This window comes from Pongo abelii, chromosome 20 (assembly GCF_028885655.2).
Source record: "Pongo abelii isolate AG06213 chromosome 20, NHGRI_mPonAbe1-v2.0_pri, whole genome shotgun sequence".
Classification (NCBI taxonomy): domain Eukaryota; kingdom Metazoa; phylum Chordata; class Mammalia; order Primates; family Hominidae; genus Pongo; species Pongo abelii.
This window is the reverse complement of record NC_072005.2, coordinates 13,984,968-14,001,136: the sequence shown is the minus strand read 5'-3', so window position 1 is coordinate 14,001,136 and position 16,169 is coordinate 13,984,968. Positions and strand designations below refer to the sequence as shown.

The 16,169-nt window shown below is 55.0% G+C and overlaps 1 protein-coding gene and 1 long non-coding RNA gene across 4 annotated transcripts; one reads left to right on the top strand and one right to left on the bottom strand.

Annotated features, from left to right (window-relative positions):
• Nucleotides 1-38: 38 nt before the first annotated feature.
• On the bottom strand, nucleotides 39-9,050 carry DCAF15 (DDB1 and CUL4 associated factor 15). Of its 3 annotated transcripts, none has more exons than XM_063719309.1 (13): nucleotides 8,870-9,050; nucleotides 7,059-7,156; nucleotides 6,835-6,970; nucleotides 5,479-5,585; nucleotides 5,234-5,373; nucleotides 4,974-5,144; nucleotides 1,995-2,429; nucleotides 1,801-1,892; nucleotides 1,579-1,707; nucleotides 1,405-1,490; nucleotides 1,083-1,187; nucleotides 895-1,010; nucleotides 39-542 (listed from the first exon to the last, which is right to left on the bottom strand). In XM_063719309.1, the coding sequence occupies exons 1-13, from the start codon at nucleotides 8,999-9,001 to the stop codon at nucleotides 487-489; spliced, it is 1,803 nt and encodes a 600-aa protein (XP_063575379.1). In that variant the 5' UTR covers nucleotides 9,002-9,050; the 3' UTR covers nucleotides 39-486. The 3 variants fall into 3 exon arrangements, with proteins under 3 accessions (XP_063575379.1, XP_063575381.1, XP_063575380.1); XM_063719311.1 differs by lacking the exon at nucleotides 8,870-9,050 and adding an exon at nucleotides 8,672-8,782; XM_063719310.1 differs by lacking the exon at nucleotides 8,870-9,050 and adding an exon at nucleotides 8,662-8,764.
• Nucleotides 8,129-12,179, top strand: LOC129051734 (uncharacterized). The gene is made up of 3 exons (XR_008516173.2): nucleotides 8,129-8,397; nucleotides 9,086-9,270; nucleotides 11,874-12,179. It is a non-coding gene; the product is annotated as an uncharacterized LOC129051734 (long non-coding RNA).
• Nucleotides 12,180-16,169: the final 3,990 nt, after the last annotated feature.

The window sequence follows — 16,169 nt, the reverse complement described above, 5'->3', positions numbered from 1 at the left end:
GCTGGGCCCCAAGCTGCAGTGACAGGACCTCAATGAGGTTCAGAAATTAAAACATTTATTACATGAAGAAGAACGGAGTGGGGATGGCCAGGTTGCCGGCCTGGGTGGGGAGGCTGGGGGCGGGCAGGGCAGGGGGAATGGGGTCCATTCGACCTCCCCGAGGGCAACGTCCGCAGCTGTAGCTGAGGAAAGGGGCAAATGCACGAGGGTCCAGGCCCATGCCCAGCTCGGGGTGAAGGCGGGGCGCTCAGGCTGGTGGGGCAGGGAGCGCCCTCTCTGCCCCTTCTCAACTTAAATAGGCATAAATAAAAAGCGTCCAGACCCTCAGGCCAACAGAGACTGCCCTGCCCAGCCCCGTTCCGCAGCCTAACACTAGTGCCGGTCATCAGTCGGTGGGCCAGCCGGCCAGGAAGAGGCCACCCCAGGGAGGCGGCCGGTCCCAGGCCACGGAGGTAGTTGGAGTCAGTGTCCGGGGCGGCCCGGCCCTCACAGCACGATCCACGTGTATCGCTCGCTGTCTGCCAGAACCTTCAGGGAGCACCCTACAGGGACAGGTGGGGACAAAGCATAGAGCCCCTGCCTGGCCCTGCGGCCACACCCTCCACCTGACTTGGTTCTGGCCCAGAAGGTTCCAGAAGGCAGGGACCCTGCTGAGTTGCCCTCCGCCTCTAGCCTGCAGCTACCCAATCAATGTAGCGTGAATGAGTGACCAGCCAGGCCATGACTGGTGGGAGGCTCCCAGGCCCCACGCCTTCAGGGCTGCTGAGCTGGGCCTGGCCTGGGCCGCCCTCTCACCAGCCTTCCCACCCATTTCATCAGCGCTCAGGAATCAGCTCCTGGGTGAGGACAAGTGTCCCTGGAGACCCTGACCATCACGGGGTCACCGAGCCCCACCTTTGTGCAGCGCCTCATTGGTCATCCTGTTGACGTAGCGGCCGCTGCTCTCGGGCACCAGCCACTTCATGACCATGTCCACGCAGCTCTTGCGGTAGGAGCTCCAGACACTGCCGCTGCGGGGCCAGGGGGTGAGTGGCTCTCATCGCCTTGGCCACCCCCGACCCTGCCCCCCAGCCCTGCCTCACCTGGTCTGCCCTTTGACCTCAGTCAGGTCGCCTACACTGACTGTCTCGAAGATCCCTGTGTTGAGGTCCCATGCCACCTTGAGGCTGGTGTGATAGGTCTTTGGTCTACAGTGGAGAGGGACACAGGACAAACGCTCGGACAGCTGGGCTCCTGAACCAGGCCCCAGGCTACCCTGAGGGCCTTTTGTCTTGGGAGCAGCTATGGAGGGGCCCAGCCAGGATGTGGCACAGGGAGAGCCTTCTTACGTCCCCACGCCCCCACCCTGAAGTGTCTGCCAGTGGCCCCCCTAGTGGACAGAGAGGGCAGGATCCCCGCACTCACCGGAGCTGGCCCTCCTCAGTGGGGGACGGGAAGGCCAGGAGCAGCAGGCCAATGTTGATGAGGACCTGGTTGGTTTCTGGGCAGACCTGGGGGTGGGGGTGGAGGATGCCAACTGCTGAGGGCGACCCCAGAGTGCAGGAGGCCCTGGGCCCACCTCGCCCACCCTGGGCCCACCTCTAGAATGACGATGTCATAGTCGCTGAAAGAACAGAACTGGTGGCCCCAGGTAGCATCGTGGCGGATGACCTCATTGATAACATATTCGAAGTCTAGTGTGAGCTGCTCCACTGTCAGGTACTGGCCCTGCGGATAAGTGGGCAGGCACAGAGGACGGTGCCAACTGCCCCCCAGCAGCTCCCTGGGACTGTCCTTGGCCCGCCCACTGCCCACACCCACCTGGACAGCAGTCCGCTCCCGCATGGGCCGCAGGTTGCGGCCACGAAGATCAGTCACCACGAAGGGCAGGGAGATCTTGTCGTCCTCGAACTCTGGGGAGGCAGGAAGTGGGGGTGGGGTGGAGGGAGGCCAGGGGCCCCGTCTGGGTTGGCCTCCCCATCCCAGGCCCTGCCGCATGCCTGCCCCCCGCTCACCATCCTCTGGCTCCGTCCCCTCTCCAGACTCCAGCACATAGTACAGCTTGGTGTAGTTGACGTAGCCAGGCTCGGGGGCAGGCGCCTCTGAGGCAGGGGGGCTGTCCCGGGGTGCCGCCTCTCCACACAGGGCTAGGGGCTCAGAGTGCGCACGGCAGCGGCTGCCAGAGGGTCCTGGGCACAGGGCAGGCCGGGCTTCCTCAGGGGCCCCGCCCTTGGCCTCTTTGGCCCGGCGGAAGATGTCAGCCACAAACTCCTTGGCTTTGGCAATGGCGGGCGAGGGCTCAGGAGACCCAGAGGAACGGGCTGGGGCCGCCTCAGGGCAGAAGCTGGGGAGGGCAGGGGGCAGCTCTGGGCTCTGGGGCTCAGGGGGGCTGGCAGGCGCCGGGGGGCAGGTGCTGTGGTCATACAGGATTTGGCAGAAACTCCTGTCACCTAAGAAGAGATGGGGGTGGAGAAGTGTCAGTCTAGGGTGCTCCCAGCCTCGCTCAGTGTCCCCAGGGGTTTTCAGAAACCCACCTTAAGGAGACACTTCTAAGACTTGGCTATGCTGAGATCAGTTTGAAACACCCAAAAGGGGAAAGACCTTTCTGCGCATGCACACCACGCATTCATGCGTGCAGACGTTCATTCAAGCCCCTTTCTTAAGCTGTCTACTGAGTGCCCCACACTGAGGACACAGGAGTGAACCAGACAGACAGAACCCTGCCCGGAGGGAGCCAACACTCTACAGTGTAGAGTGTTCACTACAGTAGCATCCAGCCTCCTAACATCTGCCACTCTCTCAAGGGACATCTTGTGATTTTCACTGGCGTTTCTCTGATATGGAAGACCTAAGGCAAAGCCGTTGGTCCTTCCTGACACAAGCCAGACCGCCGCGGGCACACTTCATCGACTCGGGGCCTCTGTCTCTGCTTGCCTAGAGACGACTCCCCCAAGGAATGTGGGGAACACATGGAGAACCCCAACATATTCACTGAGCAGCCCTGTGGCTGGGCCCCAACCCAGGTTTCCTCCGAGCCCCCTACAAGCAACCCCTAGAGAGGGGCCACATCCCCCAGCATGCAGCTCAGGGATGAACTTGCCCAAGATCATATCTGAGATAAATAGAGTCCAGGCCCCCCTCCACCACTGTGACAGCCCTTCCACAACAGGGCAGGGAACAGAAGGTGACAATGGCCAAGGAAGAAAGCACCCCTCTGTGTCAGCAGCTCCCACTGATGACCACGCCCTTTCCCTGGGCTGGCACAGAGACGATCGTCCACTGTGGTCGTTCCTAACAGGACCCACAGCCAAAAGAGCAGAGCTGCGTCAACCCTCGCAAACTGGGGGGTTCATGGCCAAAAACCGAGTGGCCGAGCCTCAGCAAGGGACAGCACCTCACCCTTCCTGGTATAGATTGGGGGTGAGGACAGGAAGCCCCAGATATGTCTGGGGACAGAGTGCCCTGGCCCCTGGCTTATTTGTGGGCTGTGTTATATACATTTAATCCTGCCCATTCCCCGACCACCCCCAGGGACAACCATTTCCATGGGGATTTAATGGACATCTTTGCATCTGAGTTCTTGCAAAATTAAAACGTCTTTTTTTTTTGGAGATTGAGTCTTGCTGTCTCCCAGGCTGGAGTACATTGGCACAATCTCGGCTCACTGCAACCTCCGCCTCCCAGGTTCAAGCAATTCTCCTCCCTCAGCCTCCTGAGTAGCTGGAATTATAAGCATGTGCCACCATGCCCAGCTAATTCTTGTATTTTTACTAGAGACGGGGTTTCACCGTGTTGGCCACACTGGTCTTGAACTCCCTGATCTCATGTGATCCACCTGCCTCAGCCTCCCAAAGTGCTGGGATTACAGGCATGAGCCACTGTGCCTGGCCTAAATCGTCTTTTTAATTTATATTAAGTGGTTCCAGTTATGGATTCCTTGTGTTTCACCTACATGTGCACACATCTGACACATGCTCCATGGATGCACACGCAGGGGCCTTCATTGGTGTTCCACAGATGCCCCCAACCCCTCGCCACCTCCTAACTCACTCCCCAATCCCCAGGGAGGGTTCTTCAGGTGGCCCCCAACTCCCCCTCAGCAGTCTTGGACATACGGACCCAGTGAGACTCTGCCAGAGGGAGAGACCCGGGCACAGGGCAGCTGGGTCAGTCATAGTCACAATTCTGTTGCCAAATGGCCCCCGGGGCCCCCTCCCTCCTGTTGCTGCCAGCCGGTGGCATGATCCAGCCTCCTGACATTTGTCACTGTCAAGGGACATCTTGTGATTTTCACTGGCATCTTTCCGATATCAAACATATAAGGCAAGTGCCTGCCCACTAACCACACCCCGAAATGTCACATTAGCGTTTCTCAAGAGAAAGGGGCGCTACCCCGTCCAGCTAGCCACCTGTGGCTATTTCAGCTTAAAACAACTACAATTAAATCCATCACAGGCCAGATGCAGTGGCTCACGTCTGTCATCCCAACACTTTGGGAGGCCAAGATGATTGGATCACTCGAGGTCAGGAGTTTGAGACCAGCCTGATCAACATGGTGAAATCCCATCTCTACTAAAAACACAAAAATTAGCTGGGTATGATGGCACAGGCCTGTAGTCCCAGCTTCTCGGGAGGCTGAGGCAGGAGAATTGCTTGAGCCTGGGAGGTTGCAGTGAGCCAAGATCGCGCCACTGGACTCCAGTGGGGGAAAAATAAAAAAGTATCACAAGCTCAGTTCCTCAGTCACATGAGCCACATTCCAAGTGGCTGCTGGAGGCAGCCATGGTGGGACATCTCAGCCACTGGAAAGATCCCATGGGCAGGGCTGTGGTGGGCGTGACCACATTTGGACCGCAGCATTCCCGCGACCAGGCTGTGTGACCTGGGGAAGTAGCTCCCACCTCTCTATGCCTGGGGCCCCTTGTCTGTGTGGTGGGGTAGGGAGAGGACCCGCTTCATGCGTTGCCGGGTGGCCACGAGACTGCAGGGCCTACCTGCCGAGTGGACGGAGACGGCGCAGGCCACCAGGGAGTAGCTGGTGTTGAGCAGCACCACCTGGTCCTTCTTGAGCTGGAAGGCGGGCTGGAAGGTGGGGAAGGGGTAGACCACCTGGTACTTGGTGTGCAGCATGAAGCCATGCCGTAGGCACTGCGCATTCGGGTCTCCTGCAGCAACACACGCCACAACAGCTCACTCTCGGCCCAGGGCAGGGGGGGAGGGGGGAAGGGGGCCCTCGCCCCCTCGGCCCCCTCACCTGGGTGGGCCCGGCTGGCATCCTGGCAAGCAGCACAGCGGCCTGGCGGCGGCACGGCCACAGTGCTGACGTAGATGTCACGGTGGTTCTCGTCACTCATCATCATCATGTTCATGAGCATCCCGTTGGCCGAGCGGGTGCTGGGGGCCAGCATACCCTCAGCTGCCTGGTTGGCGCCTGGGGGGCCCCCCACTGCACACCCCCTGCCCCAACCAGCCAAGGCTCCCCCAGAAGCCTGGTCTCACTTGAAGCCAAAGACGATGACCTTAGAGGCGTCGCTGGGCCACTCGCATACGGTCAAGTACAGGTCGCTGTAGATCTCCTCGTCCTGGAATAGCCGAACCTGCCGGACCTGCGAGGCACGTTCAGGGTCAGCACCGGGGCAGGGAATCTGCGGGGGTCCCCCGAAGCTGTACGATGCAGTCCCTCATCAGGGCTGGGGCTGAGCAGGTAGGAGCACCCCAACAGCACCCGCCACACCCCTCCACCTTGCCTGAGGACAGCCGTGGAGGCTCCTTTCACCAGTGGGGGAGACCAGGCCAGGGTGGGATGCAGCCGATGGGAACAATGTCCCGGGGGGAGACTGCGCCAGGCACTGGTTCCAAGCCCAGCCTACCCTGAAGCCCGTTCAGCTCTCTCAGTTCACATGTATGCTGAGGTAACAGCACCTACCTCCTTGGGGGGGTTCCAGGAGTCAAGGGTCAAGGCTAAAGCCAGGGTGGCTTGGTCCTAATAAAGCTAACTGGCCTGGGCCAACATGTTCTATAGCTTCATAGGGTGTGTTGAACCAAATGGAATTGCTGCTATTTACCCATTTTGAACCATAAAAATGGTCATTTCTTTTTCTTTTTTGAGACAGAGTTTCGCTCTGTAGGCTGGAGTGCAGTGGTTCAATCTCGGCTCACTGCAACCTCCACCTCCCAGGTTCTAAGCAATTCTCCTGCCTCACCCTCCAGAATAGCTGGGATTACAGGCATGTGCCACCACGCCCGGCTAATTTTGTATTTTTAGTAGAGACGGGGTTTCACCATGTTGGCCAGGCTGGTCTTGAACTCCTGACCTCAGGTGATCCACCCACCTCGGCCTCCCAAAGTGCTGGAATGACAGGCATGAGCCACTGCGCCCAGCCTTCATTTTTTTTGTTTTTTGTTTTTTTTAGAGACAAGGTCTCACTCTGTTGCCCAGGCTGGAGTGCAATGGTGTGATCATGGCTCACTGCAGCCTCAAACTCCTGGGCTCAGGTGATCCTCCTGCCTCAGCCTCCAGAGGAGCTGACTACAGGCACACGCCAATATGCCCAGCTAATTTTTTTTATTTTTAGTAGAGACGGGGTTTTGCCATGTTGCCCAGCCTGGTCTTGAACTCCCAGGATCAAGTGATCCTCCCGCCTTGGCCTCCCAAAGTGCTGGGATTACAGGCATGAGCCACCATGCCAGGCCCTGGTAATTTCATATGGTTGGATCTAACACATGGAATCTTGACGATGAACCCAGGAGTACATGATGATCATTTTACACCCAAGGAACCTGAGGCTCCGAGGGTGCTGTGACCTGCTGGACCACACCATCTGAAGGGCCAGTCTGGTGCTGAAGCCTCCCTACCAGCTTGAGCTTGCTGTGAACGTTGAATTCCCACCAGTACAGATGGTAGATGTAGAAGGAGAAGTCGTCGTCCCCACTGCTGCTGGTGTAGGAGAGGACGTAGCGGCCGCATTTGGAAAAGCCCAGGAAGATGTGTCTGTGGGGATGAAGGGGGCACAGCGGCCAGGTCAGGGCGAGCCCACCACCCCCACCCACCTGCCCCCTTTGCCTGGTCCCAGCCTCACCCTGCATAGAGGAAGTCCTCATCCACAATGTTCTTGAGGGACACGCAGACCCGGGGAGGCAGCTTCCGGAAGAGGCGAGGGGAGAGCTGTCCGCTGATCTGGGGAAGGGGTGGCCAGGGCACTTCAGGCACCATCTGCAGCCCCCAGCCCCCTCACCCACGGCAGAGAGGCAGAGCAGCTCTCACCGGGTCCAGCCCAGCCCAGCCCACCATAATGGTCAAAAGAAGGCCAAGCTCTGGAAGGTGGGAACAACTGAGGCAGATGGGGACAGTAAAGCCAGGTGGACTTCACTTGAGCCTTCATCTCCACCAGGGACCCACGCCACCTTCCCAGTTCCATATCTCTTCAGCCACAGGTCCCTCCTGACTGAGCCCAGCGTCACCGCCCCCAAGAAAGTTCCCCAATCACCCTGTCCCACGCTGGGCCACCTGCTTCCCTCCCTGAAGGCTGTCCCTAAGCTGTGGGTATTTATCCTACTAAGGAGGCTGGGACAGGGTCCTGACCTGCACCAATCTGTTCCCAACCCACCAGCCTTCAAACAAGGGGGCTCCTCCTCCCCGGGGCAGCTCTGGCCTCTGCTGGGGGCCAGTCGAGGCAGATAGAAGGATGAGCCTAACCAATGACCCAACTCCCCCTTCCCAATTAACTACCGCCTTCCAACGGAATCCAAGGGAATCCCTCATCCCCAAAACTTCACCGAGGAAGGATCTGCGGGGACTGACAGGCAGAAGCCAGGCACAGGGATATCCGAGCAGCCTCAGTCTTGCTACCCAGGCTGACTGGGGAGACACAGCTCTGCCTTCAAGACATTCCAATCTGATGGGACGAGTCCTGTCTGGGAAGCTCCCTGTCTGATGGGAGACAGCCTTATCCACATGGAGGTCTCAGTCTGATGGAGGAAACAGCCCGGCCAGCCAAGCCCAGGCCGACAGGGGAAGACACAGTCCCTGCCCAAGGAGCTTCCAAGCTAAGGGCGGAACCACAGCCAAGCCCAGGGAGCTCCCAGGCTAAGGGCGGAGACTGTCCCAGCCCAGGGAGCTCCCAGTCAAAAGGGGGAGACACAGCACTGTCCTTACAAAGCTACCAGCCTCACGGAGAAGGCGCAGTCCCTGTCCACAGAGACACAGCCTTGCCCCAGTTACTGTCCACCTGCAAGAGATCCACATTTCTGCCCTCCAGAGCTCCCAAACTGATGGGGGAGAGAGACATCATCCCCCAGCTCTGGGAGTTTCCAGTCTGATGGAGGAGGCAGAGCCTGCTTCGGTAACTCTCACTCTGCGGGGGAAGACTCAGCCCTATCCAGGGAGCTCTCACACTTTCAATGGGGAGGCCCACCCAGGTACTGGAACTCCCAGCTCATGTGTGGTCGGGGCTCGGGCAGGGAGAGGAACATCAGGCGGAGGAAGCCCAAAGCCAGTGGCAGGGGCTCTGCAAAGGGGGCGGGAAGGTTCCATTACGGAGGGGCCATGGGAGCAGGGCTTTGAAAAGCCTGGATCGCCCCCTTCCTCCTGATTCTCCCTACGGCCTCTGGGGTCGCCTCCCTCCGAGCCCCCTCCCTGGGGCCCCGCCCCCAACCCTCCATCCCAGCCCCTTTGCCGGTTACCCGACACAACCTCCTGCATCCAGGCCCCCGACTGAGCCTCCTCCAGCCAAGCCATCTCCCCCGGGCCCCGCCCAGGCGCTGCATCCGAGCCCCCTCCCCTGGGGCCCCGCCCCCAACCCCTCACCCCGCGAACGCCCTCCTCCCTCCGCCTGCCTCGTTCCTACTCCCCACCCTCCGGCGCGCTCCCCACTCCGGCTCCAGGCCTCACCTTGACCCGCTCCAGCTGCTTGAGGACGTGCTCCCGCCGCCGCCCTGCTGCCCGCTTTCCTCCGGCTCCCCCGGGGCCGCCGCCGCCGCTCCCAGCCCCGCTGTTCCGCTCCGATTTCGAGCTGGGCGCCATTTTCACCCCCTCCCTCCACTTCCGGAGCAACCGGCCCCTTCGCCCCACCCCTGCCGCCTCCTCATTGGTCCTTTTTCGGAACAGCGGCCCACCGGTTGGGCGAAAGCCCGCACTCGCGCTATGCCTGTCCATCAAAGCCACCTCGACTCTTGATTGGTAGCGACAGTAACAGCCCCCGCGGCCGTTTGCCGTATTCCCGCCCTGCCTCAAGGACGTACCATTCGGAGGTCCCGTTTGTTCTCCTGGCCAAGATAACTTTGATCTGATAGGTAAATATCTCTGTCGGTCTCAACGGCGTCACGCCCCCTGTGGCTAGCGGGTTTCCATGGAGACCACAGGCGGTCCAGGCCCTTGGGCGGGGCGACGGGGACCCTGTGGTCCACCAAGGCTCGAGAATCCTCAGCCCCGGGCTGCCCGCGCCCGGTCCGGGTGGGCAAAGGCCTGACGAGCATACTTGGGCGGCAGAGCCAGGCCGAGGAAAGAGATTTACAAAGAAGGAAAAAACGATGGGATTCGATGAAAGCTTGTTTCCGATGGGCGGGTTGGTGGAATGATGGTGGTGATAATGATAGCATCAATCATGTATCGCTCCACATGTGACAGACACGGTTCTGAGCTTAAACAGTTCGATGTGGCGGGGCCCTGTTGTGCCCATTATGCAGATGATGGCAATAAAAATAATTGTTGAAGGTCCGCTCCGTGCATCATATTCGTATACATTACCTCATTTATTTTATTTTTTTAGACAGAGTCTCACTTCGTCACCCAGGCTGGAGTGCAGTGGCGTGATCATGGCTCACTGCAGCATCGACCCCGGGCTGAGATGATCCTCTCACCTCAGCCTCTCATGTAGCTGGGACTACAGGCGTGTGCCACCACGCCCGCCTAATTTTTTGTATTTTTAGTAGAGAAGAGGTTTCACTATGTTGGCCAAGCTGGCTGCGAACTCCTGACCTCAGGTGATCCGCCCGCCTAGGCCTCCCAAAGTGCTGGAATTACAGGCATAAGCCACCGCGCCCGGCCTAATTTTTTGTATTTTTTGTAGAGATGGAGTTTCGCCAAGTTGTCCAGGCTGGTCTCCAACACCTGGGCTCAAGTGATCCTCCCACCTCTGCTTCCCAAAGTGTAGGGATGACAGGTGTGAGCCCCCACCCCTGGCCAGCCCATTCAATCCTCTAAACAATCTAGAAGATAGGTTTTTTTATTATCTTCATTTAAAAAAAAATTTTTTTGTAGATACGGGGTCTCACTATGTTGCCCAGGCTGCTCGAAAACTCCTGACCTCAAGCGATCATCCCATCTCAGCCTCCCAAAGTGCTAGGATTACAGGCATAAACCACTATGCCCGGCTGATTTCAAGGGTGTTAGGAGTTATGTGACAGAAAACCTAAGACCAAAATATATGTTTTTTTTATATTACAACACAATATCACAACATATCTTTTTAAAAAAAATTTTTTTTGAGACAGAGTTTCGCTCTTGTTGCCCAGGCTGGAGTGCAATGGCACAATCTCAACTCACTGCACCCTTCACCTCCCGGGTTCAAGCAAGCGATTCTCCTGCCTCAGCCTCCCGAGTAGCTGGGATTACAGGCATGTGCCACCATGCCCGGCTAATCTTTGTATTTTTAGTAGAGACAGGGTTTCACTATGTTGGCCAGGCTGGTCTCAAACTCCTGACCTCAGGTGATCCACCCACCTCACCCTCCCAAAGTGCTGGGATTACAGGCGTGAGCCACTGCGCCCGGCCATCACAATGTATCTTTAGCCAAAGATTCCCATGCTTCTTGCATACCCTACGTCCATGGAGAGCAAAGCTGTCCCCAAGACAGTGGGGACACCTGGCAGCTACTGCCTTAACGAAGTGATCAAAATCAACATCACCAGTGATAAGTCATTTTGACATCATGGACCCCAGCTATGTGATAGGGAGGACATTTGTAACTGTCTGATATTATCCCCAAACCTAGAACCTCAATCTAACCATTAGACAACATCAGACATTTATCCCAGATTGAAGAATGTTCTCAAAATACATGACCAGGCTGGGTGTGGTGGCTCACACCTGTAAGCCCAGCACTTTGGGAAGCAGAGGAGGGAGGATCACTTGAACCCAGGAGGTCAAGACCAGCCTGGGCAACATGGCGAAACCCTCATCTCTACAAAACATCAAAGAAATTAACTAACTCTATTGGCACACATCTATAGTCTCAGCCACTCGGGAGGCTGAGGCAGGAAGATTATTTGAGCCCAGGAGGTCAAGGCTGCAGTGAGCTATGATGGTGCCACTGCACTCCAGCCTGGGAGACAGAGCGAGAACTTGTCTCAAATAAAAAACAAAACAAGGCCAGGCATGGTGGCTCACGACTGTAATCCCAGCACTTTGGGAGGCCGAGGTGGGCGGATCACAAGGTCATGAGATTGAGACCATCCTGGCTAACACAGTGAAACCCCGTCTCTACTAAAAACAGAAAATTAGCCAGGCCTGTAATCTCAGGTGGCACACGCCTGTAGTCCCAGCTACTCGGAAGGCTGAGGCAGGAGAATCACTTGAACCTGGGAGGTGGAGGTTTCAGTGAGTTGAGATCACGCCACTGCACTGCAGCCTGGGTGACAGAACAAGACTCTCAAAAAAAAAAAATTAAAAAAATTAGCGGGGTGTGGTGGCGTGAACCTATAGTCCCAGCTACATAAGAGGCTGAGGTGGGAGGATCACCCGAGCCTGGGAGGCTACAGTGAGCGGAGAATGAGCCACTGCGCTCCAGCCTGGGCGACAGAGTGAAATCGTGTCTCAAAACAAAACCCAAAACCCAAAAAACATTAGAGGAAATTGAGTGAAGGGAATAAAAGAACTCTCTGTACCTTCTTTGCAGATCTGAAAATGTCTAATTTCAGGCTGGGCACAGTGGCTCACACCTGTAATCCCAGCATTTTGGAAGGCTGAGACAGGAAGATGGCTTGAGGAAAAGAATTTGACCAGCCTCGGCAACTATCAAGACCTCATCTCTACAATGAAAAAACATTTTTTTTTCATTAGTCAGGTGTGTGGTAGCACGTCTGTAGTCCTATGTACGTGGGAGGCTGAGTCGGGAGGATCCCTTGTGCCCAGGAGTTTGAAGTTACAGTGAGCTGTGATTGCGTCACTACATTCCAGCCTGGGTGACAGAGCAAGACGCTGTCTTTAATAATAACAATAATAAAATTTAAAATAACAAAAATAAAATAATGTTGTTTCAAAATTCAAAGGAGCCGGGCGCGGTGGCTCACGCCTGTAATCCCAACACTTGGGTAGGCCAAGGCGGGCAGATCACTTGAGGCCAGGGGTTCAAGACTAGCCTGGCCAACATGGTGAAACCCTGTCTCTACTAAAAATACAAAAATTAGCCGGGCTAGATGGTGGGCTTCTATAATCCCAGCTACTCAGGAGGCTGAGGCATGAGAATCGCTTGAACCTGGGAGGCAGAGGTTTCAGTGACACAGAGCGTGCCTCTGTGTCAATAAATAAACACATAGATAAACTCTACGTTTTTAAAAGAGCATGGGGGAGGATTTTTTTTTTTTTTCCGAGACAGAGTCTCACTCTGTCACCCAGGCTGGAGTGCTATGGCACCATCTCGGCTCACTGCAACCTCCGCCTCCCAGGTTCAAGTGATTCTCCTGCCTCAGCCTCCCAAGTAGCTGGGATTACAGGCGCATGCCACCATGCCTGGCTAATTTTTTTTTTTTTTTTTTGTAGAGGCAGGGTTTCACCATGTTAGCCAGGATGGTCAGGATGGTCTTGATCTCTTGATCTCGTGATCCTCCCGCCTTCGCTTCCCAAAGTGCTGGGATTATAGGCGTGAGCCACTGCGCCCAGCCAGGAGGATGTTGTTATGACTGCTATGTGCAGAATGGTCTTGGGGGATGAGGATGGGGGCAGGAATAGTCTTGGGGGAGCTAGGAGGATGGGTGATGCTGACTTAGATTCATCTACTAGCATTGAAAATGGAGAATACGGCCGGGTGCGGTGGCTCACGCCTGTAATCCCAGCACTTTGGGAGGCTGAGGCGGGTGGATCACGAGGTCAGGAGATCGAGACCATCCTGGCTAACATGGTGAAACCCCGTCTCTACTAAAAATAAAAAATAAAATAAAATAAATTAGCTGGATGTGGTGGCAGGCGCCTGTAGTAATCCCAGCTACTCGGGAGGCTGAGGCAGGAGAATGGCGTGAACCCAGGAGGCGGAGCTTGCAGTGAGCCGGGATTGTGCCACTGCACTCCAGCCTGGGCGACCGATCAAGACTCTGTCTCAAAAAAAAGAAAATGGAGAATACTGGCAGCGGTGGCTCATGCCTATAATCTCAGTGCTTTGGAAGACCAAGGCAGGAGATGGCTTGAGTGGGAGGATTGCTTAAAGTCTCCCTTGATCTCCAAAGACCAACCTGGGCAACATAGTGAGATCCCATCTCTATAAAAATTTTAGAAATTAGCATGAGGGCCTGAGCCTATACTCCCAGCTACTTGGGAGGCTGAGGTGAGAAGATCACTTGAGCCCAGGAGTTCAAGGCTGCAAGTGAGCTGGGATCACACCACTGCACTTCAGCCTGGGCAACAGAATGAGATGCTGTCTCAGAAATAATAATAAAAATAAAGAAAGAAAATGGAGAAAAGTGGCCGTAGTCAGAGCCGATGGGGTCATTTTCAAGGACAAGATATTGGGATAGGGGCTAGGAGAGAGGAGTTAATGATGACTTTAGCATCTGAGTGGAATATTTAGCAAAATGTTAGTGCCATTTTCTGATATGAGGAAGACTAGGGAGAAGTCAGTTTGGCCCAAGTCAGTTGGATATGTACATGGGACAAACAGACTGTTTTTCCTTCTATATCACATCACTCTCAATCCTTCGATTCTGACACCAGATGATGGGGCAGCTTCCCCCAAATCAAGTAATTCCCCAATTCTTTGTGGACGCCAACATGATGTCCTGCAATTTACCTCAATTCTTTTCTTTTCTTTTTTCTTTTTTTTTTTTTTGAGGTGGAGTTTTGCTCTTGTCACCCAGGCTGGAGTGCAATGGTGTGATCTCAGCTTGCTGCAACCTCCGTCTCCCGGGTTCAAGTGAATCTCCTGCCTCAGCCTCCCAAATAGCTGGATAGCTGGGATTACAGGCTCGCACCACCAGGCCCAGCTAATTTTTGTATTTTCAGTAGAGACGGGGTTTCGCCATGTTGGCCAGGCTGGTCTTGAGCTCCTGGCCTCAGGTGATCCGCCTGCCTTGGCCTCCTAAAGTGTTGGGATTACAGGCATGAGCCACCATGGCCAGCCTTTTTTTTTTTTTTTTTTTTTTCTTTTTTTTTCTGAGATGGAGTCTTGCTCTTTCACCCAGGCTGGAGTGCAGTGGTGCAATCTTGGCTCACTGAAACCTCCGCCTACAATAATTATTATCAAGGTGCTTTTATGGTGTTTTGTTTGTTTGTTTGTTTTGTTTTTTGTTTTTTTTGAGACAGGCTGGAGTGCAGTGGTGTGATCATAGCTCACTGTAGCCTGGACCTCCCAGCCTCATACAATTCTCCCACATCAGCCTCCTGAGTAGCTGGGACTACAAGTGCGTACCACCATGGCCAGCTAATTTTTGTATTTTTAGTAGAGACAGGGTTTCACCGTGTTAGCCAGGATGGTCTTGATCTCCTGACCTCGTGATCCGCCCACCTCGGCCTCCCAAAGTGCTGGAATTATAGGCGTGAGCCACTGCACCTAGCCAAGACTTCCCATATTTCTGATCGTTTGTCACTTGGACTCTCCCTTAATACGTATATGTATTTGTTTACAAATAACCCAACTATACAGGTGCATTTAGACCACTCTTTCTAGCCTGTGAATTAAATCATACCTGGAAAATGGCCATAAAACAGGATGGGGCAGGTAAATAGAACTAGAAATTATGATTCATTTCCCACACCCAACTTTGGAGGCCAGTGGCTTTGAACACAGAAAGCCTTGGGCTCAATTTTCCTTGTGGTCCTAACTCCTCATTGCTTCCTTTTTACAGGTCATCCCACTTTTATGCAGTAGTGATAGAAACTCAATTTTTTTTTTCCAAGACAGAGTTTTGCTCTGTCACCCAGGCTGGAGTGCAGTGGCTCGATCTCGGCTCACTGCAACCTCTGCCTCCCAGGTTCAAGCAATTCTCCTGCCTCAGCCTCCCAAGTAAGCTGGGATTATGGGTACCCACCACCACGTCCGGCTAATTTTTGTATTTTTAGTAGAGATGGGGTTTCATCATGTTGGCCAGGCTGGTCTCAAACTCTTTACCTTGTGATACGCCCACCTCGGCCTCCCAAAGTGCTAGGATTACAGGCATGAGCCACTGTACCCAGCCAAGAAACTCCATTTTTATCTGAACATGTGGCTTCCCAGTAGAAAGATGGTGTTTCTCAGCCTCCCTTGAAGTTAGCAGTGTGTATCCACCATTTCCTTTCTTTTCTTTTTTGGAAACAGGGTCTTGCTCTGTTGCCCAAGTTGGAGTGCAGTGGCACTCCATCCAGGCTCAAGCAATCTTCCCACTTCAGCCTCCCAAGGAGCTGGAACTACAGGCATGCACCACTGTGCCCAGCTAATTAAAAAGTTTTTTGTTTTTTTTTTTTTTAAATGGAGTCTCGCTCTGTCACCCAGGCTGGAGTGCAGTGGTGTGATCTCGGCTTACTGCAACCTCTGCCTCCCAGGTTCAAGCGATTCTCCTGCCTCTACAACGCCAGGTGCAGTGGCTCACGCCTGTAATCCCAACACTTTGGGAGGCTGAGGCGGGTGGATCACAAGGTGAGGAGTTCAAGACCAGCTTGGCCAAGATGGTGAAACCCTGTCTCTACTAAAAATACAAAAATTAGCTGGGCGCGGTGGCAGGCACCTGTAATCCCAACTACTCAGGAGGCTGAGGCAGGAGAATCACTTGAACTCGGGGGACAGAGATTGCAGTGAGCCGAGATCATGCCACTGCACTCCAGCCAGGGCAGCAGAGTGAGACTCCATTTCAAAAAAAAAAAAAATGTAGAGACAGGGTCTCACTTTGTTTCTCAGGCTGGTCTTGAATTCCCGGGCTCATGCAGTCCTTCCACCTCCACCTCCCAAAGTGCTGGGATTACAAGCGTGAGCCACCTTGCCCAACCTAATTTTCTGAATTTTTTTTTAGAG